Consider the following 19027-nt stretch of genomic DNA (forward strand, 5'->3'; position numbering starts at 1 on the left):
CAGAGTAAAGACTAGCTGACCCCATGTGCACCCAGAACTTGAGGTTGAACTCTGATAGTGTGGTGGTTGGAAGCCTGCACCCCACAGGTGAACGGCTTGGGGTTAAGTCCCTGCCCTTCTGCTTGCTTTGGGACTTTGAGCAAGATCCTTATCATCCCCTCCTTCTGCGAAATGAGAATAATATTGCATGCCTGCGCCCTGCGGGGCTGATTGAGGATTAACTGAATTAATACGTATAAATTGGTTACATCAGTACCTAGCATAGAATAAGTAGGTCAGAAGTGTCAACCGTATGAGTCTTATCATGTGCCTGATACCTTCCTAAGCACTCCCATACTGACCTAATTTCATCCCCTGCCTCTAAAGGAGACATTCCTCTATTAACAGTGCTCTAAGATGAGGACACTAAGGCCCACAAAGGTGGGGGGACTGACCCGAGGTAGCTAATAAGGGACGGGGCTAGGATTTGGGCAGTCAGCATTTAGTATGTAGTCCTTAGACCCATTTATCTCAAGTACCAAAACATTTAGGAAAAACAGCAAAAAAGCCTCTGAAACGCTGGGAGGGTCTTTCCCATGATGCACTGTTGCACAGGTATGAAAAGAATTAATAGTCACCGACCAAAGTCATGTCAGCTCCGCAAAGGATAAGACAACTGTTTGTGGCTTTCCCGAGGGGAAACATGCATGTTCTAACAAGGTTACACATGAGCAAAACATAGGCCCAAATTACCCCCGTGAGAAATTGGTATTTATGCTTCTTTCTCTTGTTTCGTATGTGATTATAGCTGGTTCTGCCTCCCTGGTGTTGGAATGCCTTTAAGGGATAGGTACAGTTTAACACGATTCCCTATAATAAGGACAGCCCACAAAGCATCAAATGCCAACATGTTTGTCTCATCAAAGTGAAAATGCTGTTGCCTGGGGAATATTTCAGACACTTGATGAATGGGTAGGGATGCCCCCGGCACTCTCCCTTGATACAGATTTGACATCGTACTGCTCTCCTTGGTTATGATAAGGGACTGTTTTGTTGTATCTCTCCAGTAATAACATGATTTTGTTTCATTCCCCACCTCATTAGGGTTGAACTGGACCCTCATGTCAGGGACTGTGTTCAGACCTATATTCGGGAGTGGCTAATCGTGAACCAAAAGTAAGTTTGTTTTTCTTTTCTCTTGACATATATGTTTGCTCCATATCGTGAGCTTGTAACACTGCATTTTAATCGGGGCGCCTGGGTGGCTCAGTCGGTTAAGTGCCCAACTTAGGCTCAGGTTTGATCTCACTGTTCCTGAGTTCGAGCCCCGCATCAGGCTCTGTGCTGATAGCTCAGAGCCTGGAGCCTGCTTCACATTCTGTGTCTCTCTCACTCTCTCTCTCTCTCTGTGACCCTCTCCTGCTCACACTCTGTCTCTCTCTCTCTCTCTCTCTCTCAAAAGTAAATAAACATTAAAAAAATTTTTTTTAACTGCATTTTAATTGAATTTTGCCAATGCAGCTTTGGGTTTACAGGAAAACCAAATAGAAAATACTGGGTGTTCTCATATGCCACACCCTAACAGTTCCCCTTATCAGTAACATCTTGGGGTTTTGGCGGGTTGGTTTGTTTGGTTTTTTGTTTGTTTGTTGCACGTGTGCCCAAATGCCCGTTACAAATACATTTGGGCAAGGAAGTGAATTTGCAAATTCAAAATTCGTGAATTATGAATGCAGATGGACTCTGCATCTAATGAAAAAATTCATTATTTTTTTTTAAATTTGTTTTGAGAGAGAGAGAGAGTGCGAGAGCACGAGCAGGTGAGGGGCAGAGAGAGAGGGAGACAGAGAATCCCAAGCAGGCTCTGCATTGTCAGGACAGAGCCTGACGCAGGGCTCAAACCCACGAACCGTGAGATCATGACCTGAGCTGAAGTCAAGAGTCAGACGCTTAATCCACTGAGCCACCCAGGTGCCCCAGTGATACATTATTCTTAGCTAAAGTCCATAGGTTACATTAGGGCTTATCTTCTGTGTTGTACATCCTACAAGCTTTGACAGATGTGTAACGCCATGTATCTGCCATTGCGGTATCACACAGGGTAGTTTCACTGCCCTAAAATTTTCCTGCGAAGCCTCGTTCATCTCTCCCTGGCAGGAGCCTGTTTCAGATTCTGTCTCCCTCTCTCTGCCCCTCGGCCACTTGTACTCTGTCTCTCTCTGAAATAAATAAACGCTAAAAAAAAAAAAAAAGAAAGAAAAGAAAAAGGAAAAAAAAATCAGAGAGCCTTTACCAAGACTTATAGTTTGAAATTCTGCTATCCTCACTGACTCTCTTACACACTAGTAAGAATTACTGCTCTATGGGATAAACGAAGAAAGACGTTGGGTGTTGGGTTTTATCCGGCTCTTGGAAGTGTGCCATTGAATTGGTGCTGCTGTTTTTTTGGAGCAGTGTCAGTAAGCATGCTATTTTCAATAGCTGAGCAAGAGAAAGCATCGCTTATAAAAAGTAATTAAGAGAAAGTGAGATGCTAATCCATCATGTGTTCTAATTTCCAACGTGAATGGAAAACGAAGTTTGTCAGGCAGTCAAGTAAGATTATGCTTTGTTGGTAACAAATAAAAAAATTCAGAACAAGTTGTTCTCAAGCTTTTAAATGTTATAATTAGATATACTTTCTGGATATTAAGGTTCTAAAAACGTCTGAGAAGGAACAATAAATAGAAAGGTCCGTTTTACTACATTTGGATTTTATTTTCTCCTTGGGACACTGTACTGTTTCATTCCTCATGGCAACTCCCATTGGGGTATTCTTTCTTTTTTTCTCTATCTTGCACAAACTTAAAACAAGGACTCTTTCAGAATACTCATTTTAGAAATTTTAGAGATTATAGGGAAACCAAAAGAGAAAAAAATCACTCAGTTTCACTATAGACACAAAACTGCCATTAACATTTGATGCATAACCTTTGAATCGTATTTCCTTATGTATATATTTATATAAAAACTAAATTACATTATAATACTATTTTGTAGCATGATGCTTTTTCAGTGTTTATAGTAAACGGTGACTACCTCTCTTTGCTATTAAACATTCTTCCTCAACCCAATTTTTAATGGGTGCATGATATATTTATGTCGGAATTCATTTAACCAATTTTGATGTGTACACGATTCCCTGTTTTTCAGTGTTATACCCCAGTATAGTAACATCCCTCTACAAAGCTATGATTTTTTTTCCCCTTCAGAATAAATCCCCATAAGAGGAATTTCCATGTCTACGTTAAGTACAAATTTAAGGATTTGGAAATAATACATCAGAAAGATTATTAACAGCTATGCCTGAATCCTAAGAATTTTGGATGTTATCTTTTAATAAATTTCCAACTTACTTGTAAAGAGACAGTACTTTGTTTGCATTTTTTAAATTATGAAATTGGGCATACGTTTTCTATACATTTGTTGGACATTTGTTATTTTTCCTTCGTGTCTTGCTTATTTATAAAATTTGTGCACCTTTATTAATGTATTTGTCTGGGCTCATCTCTAGGATTACCTTTATTTGTTAGGGATGTTAACCCTTTGTCATATAGTACAAAGTCCTTACCCAGTGTGTTCTTTGTCTTTCAAAATTGCTTATAATTTTATAACATTCAGAATTATTTATGCAATCAAATCTTTTTTTTCTCCTGTGATTTCTATTTTTGCTGTCATGATCAAAATGTAATTCACAAACCTGATGTTATTTGTTAGGAATTTTGGATTAAATGTTAATCCAGACCATTGGCCACTTGATTGTTGTTCTTTTCCCTTATGTGTCTCCCTCCATTTGTTTTCATCTCTTCTGTGGGAACAGTGATTATCCATATTTTTATTTTATGCACGTTTTTTTCTCCCCTCCCACCCCCCACCAAACTAGGCAATATCAGCTTTAACTTCACGTGTGGCAACATACTAGGGATGGGGATTGCCATTGGTCCTGTTTTCTGCACACTTGTGTGAAGGTCCAGTTCCTTTCCCAGAAATTAGGTAGAAGCGTGCAACTCTGAAACTCACTGTCAGTTTCGGGAAGCTTTGAGTAGTGTTTTAGTGAGGAAGCACCTTTTCTACCCCACCGTTTGATTCTTTGGTACTCTGAATCTGATACTCTGGAAACAAAAGCTCCAGTTCGTAGAACACACTCCTCCCAGAGGTCATTCTGCCCCCGTGTGCACCTTTAATATTTTCTATGTGGGGAGAAATCAGTACACGGCTGCCAGAGGCCCTTCATCTCCCAACCCTGCATCCGTCTTTAGCTCAGTTGTTCTCTCAGAGTTGCTTCTTAATCGTTGCTGAATGGCGGTAGAAGGAGAGAGGCAAGGGAAGGTGGGGGTTCTGGTGGTGGTGCAAATGGGTGCAACCTGGGAGTGGCTCCATACCTAAGCCACTACAGGGAAGAAGTTGCATTCAGATTTCTGGCGAGTGTAGACACTGACTGCACAGGGACCTGCAGGAGGGAAAGCACCAAGTGCCTTCCTCGGAGTTCCCCTCTGGGGAGACAGAGCGTGGGACATCGTTCTGCCAGCTCATCTCATTCACTTACAGTCTGTCCAGATTCAGGTGTCTGTTCATTCTGGCGAGTTTCCATTTTGTCCCCGTCTTCTCGAGCTGTGTTCTGGGAAGCTGGCAGACACCACAACAGGGGTTGCTGGCCAGTTGTTACTTAGTGATTAATTAGCTCTCCTTTGAACTTGTTATTTGACGTGTCAGATGATGCATGCTCATTTGGAGAGAAATCAAGTAACGTAAAGCGTGTTAAGTAAAAAGCAGTCTCCTGCCTCAGTCCTCACTCACCCCCTGCCTTTCTCCTCAGACCACTCTTAACGACACGGATGTTGCTGTGTAGATTTCCAGAGCTTCTTTTCATACCTTCGCAAATATATATATGGATATTTATGTTTTACATAAATATTGTGTATGTAGATGCGTATATGTAGATATGTATATATATATGTATATATCCCTCACTGCCTCATATCCCAGAGGAGAAGAAATGTATCCTAAGTTATTGAATCTTCCTCTTTTGATGCACAATGCAATTGTCTCCATTTTTCATGTATAATTAACTCGCATATCATTTTTCACATATTATGTATGCTGACATATTATTTATAATAAGACCACGATAGACATCTGCACATTTGCCCCTCTTCGTGTGTGTATTTCTGAGGGTAGAAATGGAGCCAGTGCACATGACACATGCTCATAAGGACTGCCAAATTTTCCTCTGGGAAAACTATACTGATTCACTCCATTACCACCTGGGCATGAAACTGTCCTGTCCCCCCATGTCTTTGCCAATGCTGGATACGATTGACCAGAAGAAAATATACATACTGAAATTTTTCTCTTGTCATTGTATACCAGAAGCTGTTATATGTACCTTCTGAATGTTGTTTCTATCGCTGAGTTTTCTTCCCTTAGCTATCCAAAAATCCCAGTTAGATATATACTCACACCACCTAAATTCCTACTCCTAGGTATTCACCCAAGTGAAATGAAAACGTATGTTCACATAAAAATCTATATGACAATATTTATAGCACTGTCATTTGTGATTACCCAAAATTAGAAACCACCAAATCGTATGCAGTTTTGTGATGGATAACCAGACTCTCGTACATCCATACAACGGAATACTACTCAGCAATAAAATGGAACATATTCTTCATACATTGAACCACACGGATGAGTCTTATTTGTATGATGCAAGGTGAAAGAAGCCAGACAAACAAAGATAATTTCACCATTCCATTTGTGTGATCCCTTCTGGAAAAGGCAGAGCGGTGGGGACAGAACACAGATCAGGGGTGGCCAGGGTGTAGGGCTGGAGAAAGGAATTGACTGCAAAAGGTCACCGGAGACTTTTGGGGGTGCTGAAACTATTCTAAATCTTGACTGTAGTGGTGGTTACCCAACTGTCTGCATTTGTCAAAACTCACTGAACTGTAATCCGAAGAGGATACATTATAATTGTTCCCACAAATCAATGGATAGAAATCTAAGATACTTCCTGGCTTTACTTAATTACTCGTTAAGTGTAAGGTCTATTCCTTTGCTATCGTTTATTATATTATTTCAGAATGGTGATTTCTCTGGAGCAGGAATAAGTGGGTTCAAGTCCTGGCTCCATCACTCGCTCGTTGTATGGCCTAATGCCAACTATTTTTTTGTGTGTGTGCCTCAGTTTCCTCCTCAGGAAAACCGGAATTAGAATAGCACCTACCTCATAAGTTATATTGTATACAATAAATAAATGAGCACATGTAACGTACTAAGATTTCTTGGCAGATGGCCGTAGGTTAGCTACCACTTATGATATTTATGAAATAGTATTACAGAGTGTGCTTCCTTTGTCCCTGCCCAATTGACAAATAATTTCAATTAGACCTATTCGTAAGGTATGATATGCAAAGGAAAAAAGCAGGGGACAACTCAGTGTTACTGAAAGTTTCTTTTCATTTAATAATCCAGGGAAGATTTCCCATCGTCAGCACTATACTTCATATGTTCTTGACATAAAGATAAAATTTGGAAAATCAGAAGGCCTGCTGCTTTAGGGAGTATCTCGTTCCATTTCAACCTTATCCAAAATATTCCTCTCAAGTGAAATGAGACCTGAAGACTTCAGAAAAAGTGCTTCTATTAGCATGTTAAAAGAATGAAGCAAAACCCCTCTCCCGTATATTTTAAGGCACTGTTGGGGGGTGGTAAACTCCTTTCCTCTGGAAGCCATTTCCCCTTCTGTGGACATGTCTCTGTCATCCATAACCGTGCAGTCAAACCCTGATTTAGTTGGCTCTTTTATTCCTCAATTATCTCCTTGCTGATATTACATTTCTCTGTAATATCTAAGGATAGTCTTTTATGTTCTTGCTATCTGTGATAATGGCTTTGAATCCCACTTAGGGAGCAGGGGAGTGGAGTAATGGCCACTTCCGTTCCCTCCCACGCTCATAATTCTATAGAGCATTTGCCACTCAAGTTCTATAATTGAGACTTTTAAATCAGACAAGAGTGCTGCCCATGAAGGATAGAGGAAAGTTTTAGGATTCCTTTTGTCTTTTTAATTTTTTTAAATGTTTTATTTTTGAGAAAGAGAGAGTAAGCTGGGGAGGGGCACAGAGAGAGGGAACTCCAAGCTGTCAGCACAGAGCCTGACGTGGGGCTCGAACTCACGAACCATGAGATCATGACCTGCGCTGAAGTCGGACGCTTAACAGGCTGAGCCACCCAGGAGCCCCTAGAATTTCTTTTGAACTTAATAAGAAAGATTAGACTACACGGAAACACAAAATACATGATCTCCTTTTGGGGGAAATATATTTTCCTACTGGACATGTTTATGTTACTTAGACTGGGCGATGCCTTGACTGGATCCCACTTTATCTTTCGTGTCTGTAGCATAAAATTTGGCCTCCTAGCTCCAAAAATAATAGTGCTTTTCTCCCCATGACTTTTTGGAAGTGACCTTTGATCTCATGAGTAGAACGGTGGTTGCATGTTCTTCTCATCTCATTTCCAAACACTTGAAAATTTTGTATGGATTGATGTTTCCTGGCATCTTTTGAGTCACATTAAATGTTTCAGCTTCCCTTCCTCTGCCATTTTCTCTAAACGAACTCAAGAGCGACTGACTTGAGAATGTGTTTGGTATCTTGGTGGAGAGTCAAACTCTTAAGTAGTGAAACTTGTTTACATGCTATTTATTCTTGGCATATTATCTGCTGCGACAGTGAAACATTTCATGAGTGTTATGAGCAACATCATAAAAGCCCTTAGACTTTGCCTTTCATCCTGGGTGATTAAGGTAATTCTGAAGGAAGGTCGTGCTCAAGGAGAGCTGGGACATCAAGGAATGGGGTATCATCTGTTTTATGACTCCATATTTTACTCCCAGTGAGCTGGTAAACAATTAAAATTCAAACACATCAGTGCCTATAATTCGGTTACTCCCAAAACACCATAAAAATGTCTCCCTGATCAATAATTGCTTATTATGACACGCATTTGTTGTGCTGGCTGTCAAGGTGCTTAGCTATTTGCTTTCTAAAAGCAAGCAAGGCTCATCAGCCGGTGCAGTTACAAAGAGCGACCCAGCTGTGGAAACCACTGAGCCACGCCTGAGCCATGACGCACAGACTCCCGGGCCACAGCTCCACACCCGCCGTGGCCCACAGGCCAGGGCTTTCACCAAGCCTTCCCCGACCTGGCGAGGAAGGAAATCTCCGGAGGAAATCGCTCCCTTCTGTGAATTTTCAAAGCATGCCGTTTGTATTTGTCTCAGAAGCTCTCGCCCTACTCTACATCGCATTCTGATGAACGTGTCTGAATGCTGGTCTCCCCTGCTCAGTATGTGCTATTTCTCACTCGACCATGACCTCACTGAGAACAGGGACTCCTTTAAAGTTAGGATTCTTGTGTATTCCCCTTTGCATCTTCTTTGTTGCCTCAGTCTCAGGAGATACCTTACAAACGTGTCGAACGGGACAATGGAGGAAACTTTACTTGGCCAATGTGCAGGGGGCTCTGGAGGGATCAGGCTGCAATGTTTTCTCACCGTCCCGCTTTGAGGCAAGGGGTGGCAATCTTGTCCCCTCAGACCGGTCAGTCGTTGGCCACAACCACGGAGCCACAGTGGGAAGTTAGAGGGCTTGCTGGCAGGTAGAGTGAATCACTCTGATGTCTCTGGACATGGCAACTCCTTTGCTCACAGGAGCTGCTGAATAGATGCACAACTTGGTAAGTAGGACCCACTAGCCGTCTTTATTACAGTGTCAGACACCTAACATCTATTATTTTCCTTTTATTTTGAAACAAGCTCAAAGTTACACGAAGCTTGGAAGGGCGATACAACGATCTTTTTCCGTCTCCCAAACCACTTGAGGGTAATTTGCCAACCTGATTCTCCATGACTGCCGATTACTTTAGTGTGCAATTTCTCTTTTTAAAACTATGGGTTCATTTGTGAAAGAGAGAGAGAGAGAGAGCACATGTGTGCATGCACCTGGGTGGGGGAGGGGCAGAGAGAGAGGGAGAGAGAATCCCAAGCAGGCTCTACGCCTTCAACACAGAGCCCAACGTGGGGCTCGCGCCCACAAACTGTGAGATCATCACCTGAGCTAAAATCCAGAGTCAGAGGCTTAACCAACTGAGCCACGCAGGCGCCCCCCAGGCAATTATTTTTTTATACATAATAATCCCTTCATTTGGATTTGATTGTTATAAAATACTCAATTCCTCATCAAACTTTCAGTTCATTTGTACCAATATCGAATCATAGTTTCCTATTTTGTTCAGTAGGTTTGAATCCAGTTCTCTGGTTTATTTTGATGCTCAGTTGGTCCTCACTTTGACAAGTGTGAATCCCTTCCACTGGCCGCTGTGTCTTTTTTACATGCCCCCAGCTGTCACTGATCACATCCTTGCTTTCTGCCACAAGATATTCCATGCTGATGTAACACTTTCCTTTCCTCACCCCTGGAATCAGTCATTTCTCCAAGTGGCTCTGATTCCTTTTAAGTGGAGAGTGGTACTTAGAAGCCAAGCTGTAGGTGTTGGGTGTGCTCATTGCTATTAAGGTGTTGCTCATCCAGTGTGTTCTCAGGGAACAAAGTAGGCCGTGTGTGTGTGCGTGTGTGTGTGTGTGTGCGTGTGCATGCACGGACATGCACTGGAAGTCACGAGTTCATGTGGATAGATGCAATTCCAGTGTAACATCACAGTATTCATTCTCGTTTTCTTCCTTTCCATATTTTTATCCCTGCTTAGATGGTGAAACACCTGACTCTTACTGTTCTTAGTATGTTACTTACTTGATCAATCCCCCTGTATGTAACCATTGCCAGCATCACCCCCCATCACCGCACAGTCGCCTTCCTCCTCGTATTCTGGCTCTGACACCCGCAGGCTTCCCCCTCCTGTGTGCATGCCCCTTTTGGCCTCCCCCGATACTTACTGCCAGGCCACCCCTCCACAGAGACACCCTTGGCAGGCTGCTACTCCGGGTGCATGGCCTCCTCGTTCTACTCAGAATGTCTACCCTGTTATCACGTGACCGGATGTTCCTAGGTTGGGCACCCTCCTCACACCATGTGGTTTCTGATTCTGCATGCCTTTTATATGCGTGCTCTCCTTACCCTCTTTGGCCTTCAACTTCCCATTCTAGGCTTCCTCACTTCCTCCCCTTCCGCCCTCAGGCATGGAGGATGATCTTGTTCTGATAGTTTTAGTGCCGGCTCGTGCAGGAGGGATAGGAAGGGAAGGGAAGGGGAGGGAAGGGGAAGACGGGAAAGGAGGCATATGTATCGTTTTCCAGTCATCCCAACAGGCCTTCAAAATGAGCAGTGTTACTCCCTATGTCACACCTGTGGAAACTGTGGCTCAAAGAGATTATGTCACTTGCCTAGCGAGGGTCTCATAGCCGGTAAATAAGGGGGCAGCATCTGAACCCAGGTCCTGGACACCAGAGCCAAATTCGGTCCACTCCACACTGCCCCTAAAGAGTATGGTCTTGGGGTGCCTGGGTGGCTCAGTTGGTTAAGCGACTGCCTCTTGATTTGGGCTCAGGTCATGATGTAATGGTTTGTGAGTTCGAGCCCCACGTCAGGATTTGTTCTGACGGTGCGGAGCCTGCTGGGGATTCTCTCCCTCCCTCGCTCTCTGCCGCTCCCCTGCTAATTCTCTCTCTCTCTCTCTCTCTCTCTCTCTCTCTCTCTCTCTCTCTCCCTCTCCCTCTCCCTGTCTCTCAAAATCAACTTTAAAAAAAGAGTTTGGTCTTCAAAATATGTTTGGCCTTTGGATGGTTCCCAAATATACGATAACAGCGTTTGGAGAAAAAGAATACAATTCTCTTGGGAAGCAATAGGTTGTGCTCATTTTGGGAGAATAGTTTTTCTACTGTTCTACTGCTCGGCCTCCTTCCCCATCTCTCTTTTGTCTGCAGATAGGTTCAACAGGAGCATGGCTTTATTTGGCTTAGTTGCCCGCGTAGGGTAATGAGGTTGGGCGTTCGGGTGGCCAGTGGCCCTCAGCCAGCAGTCTCACTACCTACCCGTTGGTGGTTTCTGCCTTCCGTGGCTGGCACTTCTAAAATGAGTCATCTTTACATGCCTGCCAGCCCTTGTCCTCTCCCACAGCCAGCTCTACCCCTGCTGCCACAAGGGAGCTTTGTGGCTTTCTGAGACTTGAAAATGGGGAAGTAGCCGCTAAATCTAGAATGAGGAAGGGGAGAAAAGTTTGCTGTGGTTCCACACACACAGCCATGGAAAACGGCCGTCTTAATGCCTTCCGTCCTCCCAGTCCTCAGGGCCGGTGCGTGTCTGGAATTACAGTGTACGTATTGTATAGAAGGAACTTTTAATACTATTCAGTGACTCATTTTTGTAATGCCCATTTGTCAGTGTCTTTTGGGTTCATATAAAGGACTCCAGGAAACATTGTAACAAAACGGAGGAGGAAAAAAGAAGCGAAGAGCAAGCATCCATCGGCATAAAATAGCAAAAGATCGATGGCCAAACAATTCTGACTTCTCCCAGATTTAAGCATCTTTAGGAGAAAATTGATCAGAACGTTTCCGGATACAGTGTATGAACTTGTTATCACAATATCTCAAAGCCGGGCAAGTATCTTAGAGTTCACCTCGTGTTTATGCCTCACCTGTGAAGAAACAGAGGCACTGGGAGACGTGATTGAGGATGATGGGGGCAGATGCATGGCTGTAGTTGTGTGTGTGCATGTGTGCGTGTGTGTGTGCGCGTGTGGGTTGTTACCTGTCAGTGAACACTCAGATAAGTGCACCTTAGGAGACAAGAAAGCAAGCTAAGGCAGATACGGTTCTGGTTGCCAAGGCACACAAGGTCTTAAGTTAGGCTGCTTCCTGATTTTTCTTTCTGTGGCCTGAGCAGGTGGCCTTATGAGGAGACATGTGACACTGAACCTTTGTCATCAGTTCTCTCTGGAGCGTATAAGTCCCAAGAAGGTCAAAGGGCAGGTACCAAAGTGTGAAATTTGTGTTTTAATTCACTGTTCATAATAGATTTTAGAATTACTTTTTTTAGTGTTTATTTATTTTTGAGAGAGAGAGACAGAGCACAAATGGGGCAGGGGCAGAGAGAGAGAGAGAGAGAGAGAGAGAGAGAGAGAGACAGAGAGACAGAATCCAAAGCAGGCTCAAGGCTCTGAGCTGTCAGCACAGAGCCTGATGCGGGGCTTGAACCCACAAACCGTGAGATCATGACCAGAGCTGAAGCCAGACACTTAACCTATTGAGCCACCCAGGTGCCTCTAGTTAATTCCTCTGGGAATTTTTCCCCTTAAAATTGGATTCTGCAGGGAAAATAATCACAGATTCAGTGTGTTATAATTACAAGAGGAATCTTAGGATGCCACTCCCTATTTACCACTATTTTGAGTTGGGTGCATTTTCCACAGGACATTATATTACCTGTAAGTTTTTCTTTGAACCCTTAGAGTAAAAAAAAAAAAAAAAAATTGTGCACTGGTTACCCATCCAACACCCGCTTGGATATTCCTAAGTGTCTATTGATGAGAATAATTTTTAAGAAGCTAACAGGTTTATGAAATCCTATGTAAGGCGCTCTCTCTCTCAAAGATCTTCTGTTCACAGAAAGTAAATATTATAAAATAAATCTTGCTCACGCATGTATCTGCTCTTCTCAACACTACCATTTGCATACTTAGAGCAACTGGAACCAAAATCATTTTCTTAAATATTTTAAGTACTTAGTACTTCTGGGGCATTGTTTGAAGGGGTCTCCCAGAAGACGTTTTGGGAATTGATGTCTATGAACAATATATTTTAAATTTCATTTATTCGGTTGGTGTTTAGGAATTCCAAACCAGAAATTATTCTGGATATTTCTCTTGAAATCTTTTCTAAATGTTTAGTCTTACTTCCTTATTCAGAGTGTACCTTACTCATTGACGTATTTTTTTTCAGTTCCCAACTTAGCCTGCTGGTCACCCAGCCCTGTCGATACAGGTTTAGATCGGGGCAATGCAAGTGGCCAATGCAAGGGGCAATGCAAGAGACACTAACGATGACCATTTATAGTCATCTTTGTCAACTTTGACTTGAGTTCGTCACCATACCCATCTTGTGTGTCTTGTGTGTCTTCTACGCTATTCCTTGTCTCCTTTCACTCAAAACAAATTGCTTGTCTTTAGAGCACAATAAAATCGAAGGACAGAGCTATTCCCCCAGCAGACAACACTGGGACATCTCATTTTTTTCTTTAATTAGCTTCATCAACTAAAATTTATTGACTACCAGCTCTGTGCATAACCCAACACTTCATCCCTCCCAAAGAGTTATAGACTCTGTATTTGGATCGTTGCTGGTAGCTCTCCCACATTTCCTGCTTAATCTGTCTGCCATTTGATTGGCCTAATAAATCCTAACTCATTTCATATCCTTTTACCAACCTGCTCAGGGGGGTTTCGGATAGTGTGAGAAATCAAACAAAATGGCGGTGTGGTTGTGCAGTTGACTTTGCAGCCTGTTTTCCAAGAAGACTCTGAGTCAGAAAAATGGGGAAAAGGCATGCTGGTTTCTATAGTTATTATTTGACAACTCCTATCTGTTGCCTTTTGCATGGTGGTCTCCTTTCTTTCTCCAGTGACAGTGGTAGCCATTATATTTTAAACCCTTTTCATAGCTAGACATTTTTGAAACACAATCTTAATGGAGTGCGTGGAGTGGAGATGGAGAATATTAGCAAAGATTTTTAGCATGTACGTCATTTATCTCTTCTTTTTCTTAACCATGTCCTGCCTTTTTCATTCATCATTAGGAACACTGATGGGGACATTAAACGTTTTCCTCTATTTTTATCTTCAAACGATCTTTATTTGCTGCTCTGCACATTGCTAGATTTATTCCAGCCTCTTAACACTGGGGTCATAGTTTAGCGTCAGCTGGTTGCCAAATGCCCCGCAGCTGAAATGACCACACCTCCGAAGTGGCATTTTCCCAGACCATTCCTGCCTTTAATAATGAGCCAGCCAGGAGGCAAGTCTGCCTCTCATTACAGCGCAGCTTTGTATTAGGCCTGGTGCATAATTAGATGTGAGGAATTACAATCGGTCTCTCTTTGCAAGATCTTTCAGTGCCCTGTGTACGCTTAAGCTATTACTTTTGTTTTGAATCTAATATGTTTGCATCCCTCTCTTTCTCTCTCTCTCTCTCCAAATGATATAATAACAACCATAAAAGAAACCAAGGAAGTGCGGAGATTTGCAGCTTTAAAAAGACTGGATCCCGAAGAGATTTTCACAAGACACTTCAGAAACAGACGTTTGAGTCAGAGTCCTTGGAGAACAGTGAACCCAGCGCGCAGGTATTTTCTGTCAACAAACATGGTTACCAGGTTACCGGTCTGATCTGCCCAGGGCATGCTGTTGATGTTTTAACTAGAAAAAAAGGCTAGAGACTCAGAGAATGTCAGAGTAGGAGGGACGCTACCATCTGAGTCAGGGATTTCTGTTTTTCAAACCTGTTTGTAGCTACAGAAGTTGCTGTTCAAATGAGAACCCACAAGTTCAATAATGAAAATACATAAAAGCGGAGGGAGGGTGCCCACGGAGCCCGCCCCTGTTACAATTCCTGAGGACACCCAGGGGCGTCCCTAGGGCAGGCTGCGTGCAGAATGAGTGAAAGCCAGACTGCCTGGGTTCTCTGGTTTTGCCACATACTCACTCTGTTGCCCCAGACAGGATAATTTACCTCCCTGGGCTTCGGTTTCCTCCCCTGGGAAACAAGGATGATAACAAAGCCATCTTTCATGTTATAATTTTTACTTTTATCTCCTCGTTCCATTACATTTTTTTGAGTTCATTTTAAAACTAATTGTGTGTAAGTAAGTTATATCAGCTGTACATTGCATTTCAGGATGGGAAAGGAAAAATTAGGAAATATTTACCTTAGAAAGGAGTGTTGGGTATGGGGACCCAATGGCATAAATGAAATAGCGCCTTAGAGGACATGCTCTCTGACCATCTTGGTCGACTGTTGTGTGATCTTGGAGGAGTCATGTTCTTACCCGAGTCTACTCGATGGGAAATGACGGTCTCTTCACTTGGTCTCTTCTCATTTTAAATCACAGCTCCCTGACTTTGACACTAGTTTGGGTTTGAGAATATTTGGACCCTTTGGGAAGAAACGGAAGCATCTGAACTAACTGGGCAAAGTTAATATTTGGAATCTGGAACAGTCTATTGAATGTATTTGAATAATTTCTCTAGAGAAGGACAGTCATAGTTGACTGGAAAGATCGAGAACTCAGGCAGGGATTCTGTGGAGGAATAGTTGAGCATATATATTTTGTGCATCTATTAAAATTATGGAGCAGTTGAAATCTTAGAAGAGAATTTTGAAAATATGTTAATGTTAAACCACAATCAAGAATCGAAATTTAGAACACTGATGGGGAATCAAAATTTTGAATTTGGTAGGAAAAAGATGCCTACAGAAACACAGAAGGCATTGTCTTTGGGTACTAGAACTCCCGTAACTTCTTAAAAAGTATTCTTTTCTCAATTTTACACAGTTTCTCCAACAAGTACTTGTTACTTATTTAAGGGAAGCTAACTGTCTTAGTCACTTTGGGCTGTGTAATAGACTACCATAGACCGGGGTAGCTAAAACACCAGACATTTGTTTCTTATAGTTCAGAGAGGGGGAAGTCCAAGATCAAGGTGCTGGCTGATTTGGTTCCTGACGAGAGCCCTCTTCCTGGTTTGCAGACACCTTTTGATGTATCTCCACAAAGTGGAGACCAAGAGAGAGGAAACAAACTCTCCCGTGTCTTTTCTCAGAAGGGCACTAATCACATTCAGTAAGGCCCCAGATTCAAGACCTCATCACCTCCCAAAGGTCCTACCTCCCAACTGGGACTTGCAATTTCAACATAAGAATTTTTCAGGGACACACACATTCAAGTCCGTAACGCTAATGACAATAACAGCTAGTCACTAACACATGGGGTCTTTTGACTATTCAATGAGTTAATTTGTGTGAAGCATTCAGGACAATAGGAGCTCACACTTAGTGCCCCACACAGGCTAAGTAAAGAGTCACAAAAGAACAAAAAGTGTATAATTCCCCATGTGTGAGGTCCCCAGAGTAGTCAGATTCCTAGAGACAGAACATAGAATGGCGGTTGCCAGGGGCTGTAGGAAGAGGAAGAAATGGAAATGACTGTTTAAGGGGACAGAGTTGCATCACAGATGGGTACAGGTGAAGAGTTCTGGAGACTGGTTGTACAAGAGTGTGACTGTCCTTCACCCTGCTGAGCTGTACGCTAAAAAATGATTAACATGGTAAATTTTCTGTAGATTTACCACAGGTAAAAATTTTTTTAGAAAGCCAGTGCTCTATTCCAACTTTTTTATAGGTGCGAAAAACAAAGGGGAAGAAATGTGTCTGCGTTTCTATATATAGGGCGTTTTCTGAACTGGTATAGCTTTCAGCTTGGCTCTCATTATAAGCATCTCACCGTGCTGAATGACTAGACAGTTCTAAAATACTACCTGTTTTTCAAACCACGTGGTCTCTACAGCCAAGCTCACTGCTTTATCTGAGCTCTACCTAGGAATCAGCCATCAGTTCCAGTACTGAATATGGTGGGCTTCCTCAAGCATGGAATACCAGTGCTCTGTGGGGGATTTTTAAGAGATTTTTCACTGGTAATTTTGACTAAATTCAATTTTTTTTAAGTTTATTTATTTTGAGGGAGAGAGAGAGAGAATCCCAAGCAGGCTCCCCGCTGTCAGCACAGAGCTGGGCGCGGGACTCGAACTCCTGAACCGTGAGATCACGACTGGAGCCGAAACCAAGAGTCCGACGCTTAACCGACTGAGCCACCCCGGTGCCCCGACCTTGTCTTGGTCACCTATCAGATACGCCACCCCAGATATCTTAACAACAAGAAAATGTAACCGAGGGAATTGGTTAAACAGGTTTTGGAGGACCCGGAGAACCGAACAGGAAAATCGAAGTCCGACAGAAACTTTAGGTGCAGGAAGCAGCACGTCACCCTGGGGCTGGGGCCTAGGGCAGTGGCTCTAAGCCTGGAGTTCACTGCAATCCCCTGGAGGGCTTGTTTGAACTCAGATGGCTAGGCCCCACCCTGGAGTTTCTGATTCACTAGTTCTGGGCGGGTGGCACTCAATAATTCGATTTCTAATTAGCATTTCCCAGGGGGTCCCAAGACCACATTCAAGAACTGGGGGTCTAGTGGGAAGAGCTTGGAGTTTCCAGAACCTAAAAACTCTGAAGAGTGACTTTGGAGCTGGGACTCAAATCCCTGGGGAGGGGGCGGGACCTAGCTGTGGGGAGTATTTCCGGATCGCGGAGGAAAAACCCCACAGGGTCAGGGAGTCTGGACTCTGACCTGTTAGACGTGGGACTGTCTACCTGGTGCTGGTACCTCCAAGGAGGTGAGATGAAGATGGTTCTAGAAGTGCCCAAAGAGGCCGAAAGCCAGAACCAACTGCCACTACCGAAGTGTGAGGAAATGCAAGCAAAGAGGAAGGAGGGAGTCCCTTCTCCCCGCTCCAGCCATCCAGTCTCCCTGTAGCGCCCCCTCCTGGCGGAACCCAAAGGGAGCCGTGGCAAAGCCGAGATGTGGCTTGCTGAGTGCCAGAGTATAAAATTGAAAGCTGAGAGAGGATAGGCAAATTACCAACACCCCCATGAAGCACCCTCGCAGCGTACTCACTGCACTCAACTAAGTCCTCAGCTGGGTTGCGGAGTCAAGTTATGCAAAATTTGTATGGTTTTCAGTATTAGACTAATACTCACCGTGCAGAGATGCTCAGGCAGGGAGACAACCGGCAACATCATCCACGTCACTGCCATTTTTGGCACCTTCTGAGTGGAATGGTGAGGCCAGGTGCCTGAATACGTAGGTTTAATGTATACATGATACAACTCCGTGGTACACATAGATTTCATAAAAATTAGATCATATTATACCTAATATTGTATGCCCTCCGTTGTCATATTAACAATATACCATACTGCGACCGTCTTTCTCTTCCAACGAATACGTGTTTCTTGGGTTTTCTTTAAATGGTTACATACATTCCCTCGGATGCAAGGTCCAGAATCTCTGAATGCTTCCTCTTTGGGGGCATTTAGATAGTTTCTCTTATTTTGTTGCTATAAACAGTGTTCCAGAGATGCTCTTGTCCTCACAGTCCTTGCTGACTTGTCCAGTTTATGCCCTTAGAATACATTATGGACATCATATATATTCTTGACGTCCTTGTAAAGAAACTTGGTAAATTCACATCCTTTTCCCAAGGCTCCCATAAATTCTAAGCCAAAGAAGTATCAATGATTACAGTACTAATATTGATTATTGCTAGCACAGTTAGGTCAAATTTATGATCTAGCAGAGTAGAATTTCTGTAAGGTCGATGGATGTCACAAAAAGTATACATTGTAGACATTGTACAGTACCATGTCCATTTTGGAGAACTTTAGGATAACATTTTACCATTAATTTTACAGACGTTTGTAATAGTTCCATCTGCATTCTTACTGCGTATCATTAATTATGGTTGTCAAGGCTTTGCCAAATCTTTGGCTGCGTTTGCAATTCCCTGTTACTGAAACGTTCCTAATGGAATAAAGCATCTGCTTGTGAATGCTTGACGACTTTTTTCAAACACACTGCAGCTAAAAGTGGACACTACTTGACTGGCAAATGCTTTCCTGCTTTTTGTTCTGGTTCATATTGCCCTAACTGTTACTAAAGCCCTGTCGAAGGGTGTTCCCACCCCCACGTCTCTGTCTTTGGAAGCATAATATTGAGTGTGGGAATTTATATGAGGTTTAATTTGGAAGGCTTCTCATACAACCTCTCATTTTCAGTTTCAGAAGCCAAGGTCTGGAGTTGAGATTAGGCCAGGATCCCTCTATGCCCCAGTCCAGCCCCCTTTCTATTATATGTTATTCCATTTCTTTTCTGCTTGAGCG

At 43.0% G+C, this 19027-nt stretch overlaps 1 protein-coding gene across 7 annotated transcripts in view; it reads left to right on the forward strand.

The window, feature by feature from the left end:
* Window positions 1-19027, forward strand: part of DOCK8 (dedicator of cytokinesis 8) — a 225281-nt gene that overhangs the window by 62153 nt on the left and 144101 nt on the right. For all 7 annotated transcript variants that reach the window (XM_027041092.2, XM_027041093.2, XM_027041088.2 and 4 more), the window contains 2 exons: window positions 1084-1155; window positions 14258-14381. In XM_027041092.2, the coding sequence (XP_026896893.1) occupies window positions 1084-1155; window positions 14258-14381 (196 nt within the window). The remainder of the gene's footprint in view (window positions 1-1083; window positions 1156-14257; window positions 14382-19027) is intronic.

Source organism: Acinonyx jubatus, chromosome D4 (genome assembly GCF_027475565.1).
Source record: "Acinonyx jubatus isolate Ajub_Pintada_27869175 chromosome D4, VMU_Ajub_asm_v1.0, whole genome shotgun sequence".
Classification (NCBI taxonomy): Eukaryota; Metazoa; Chordata; class Mammalia; order Carnivora; family Felidae; genus Acinonyx; species Acinonyx jubatus.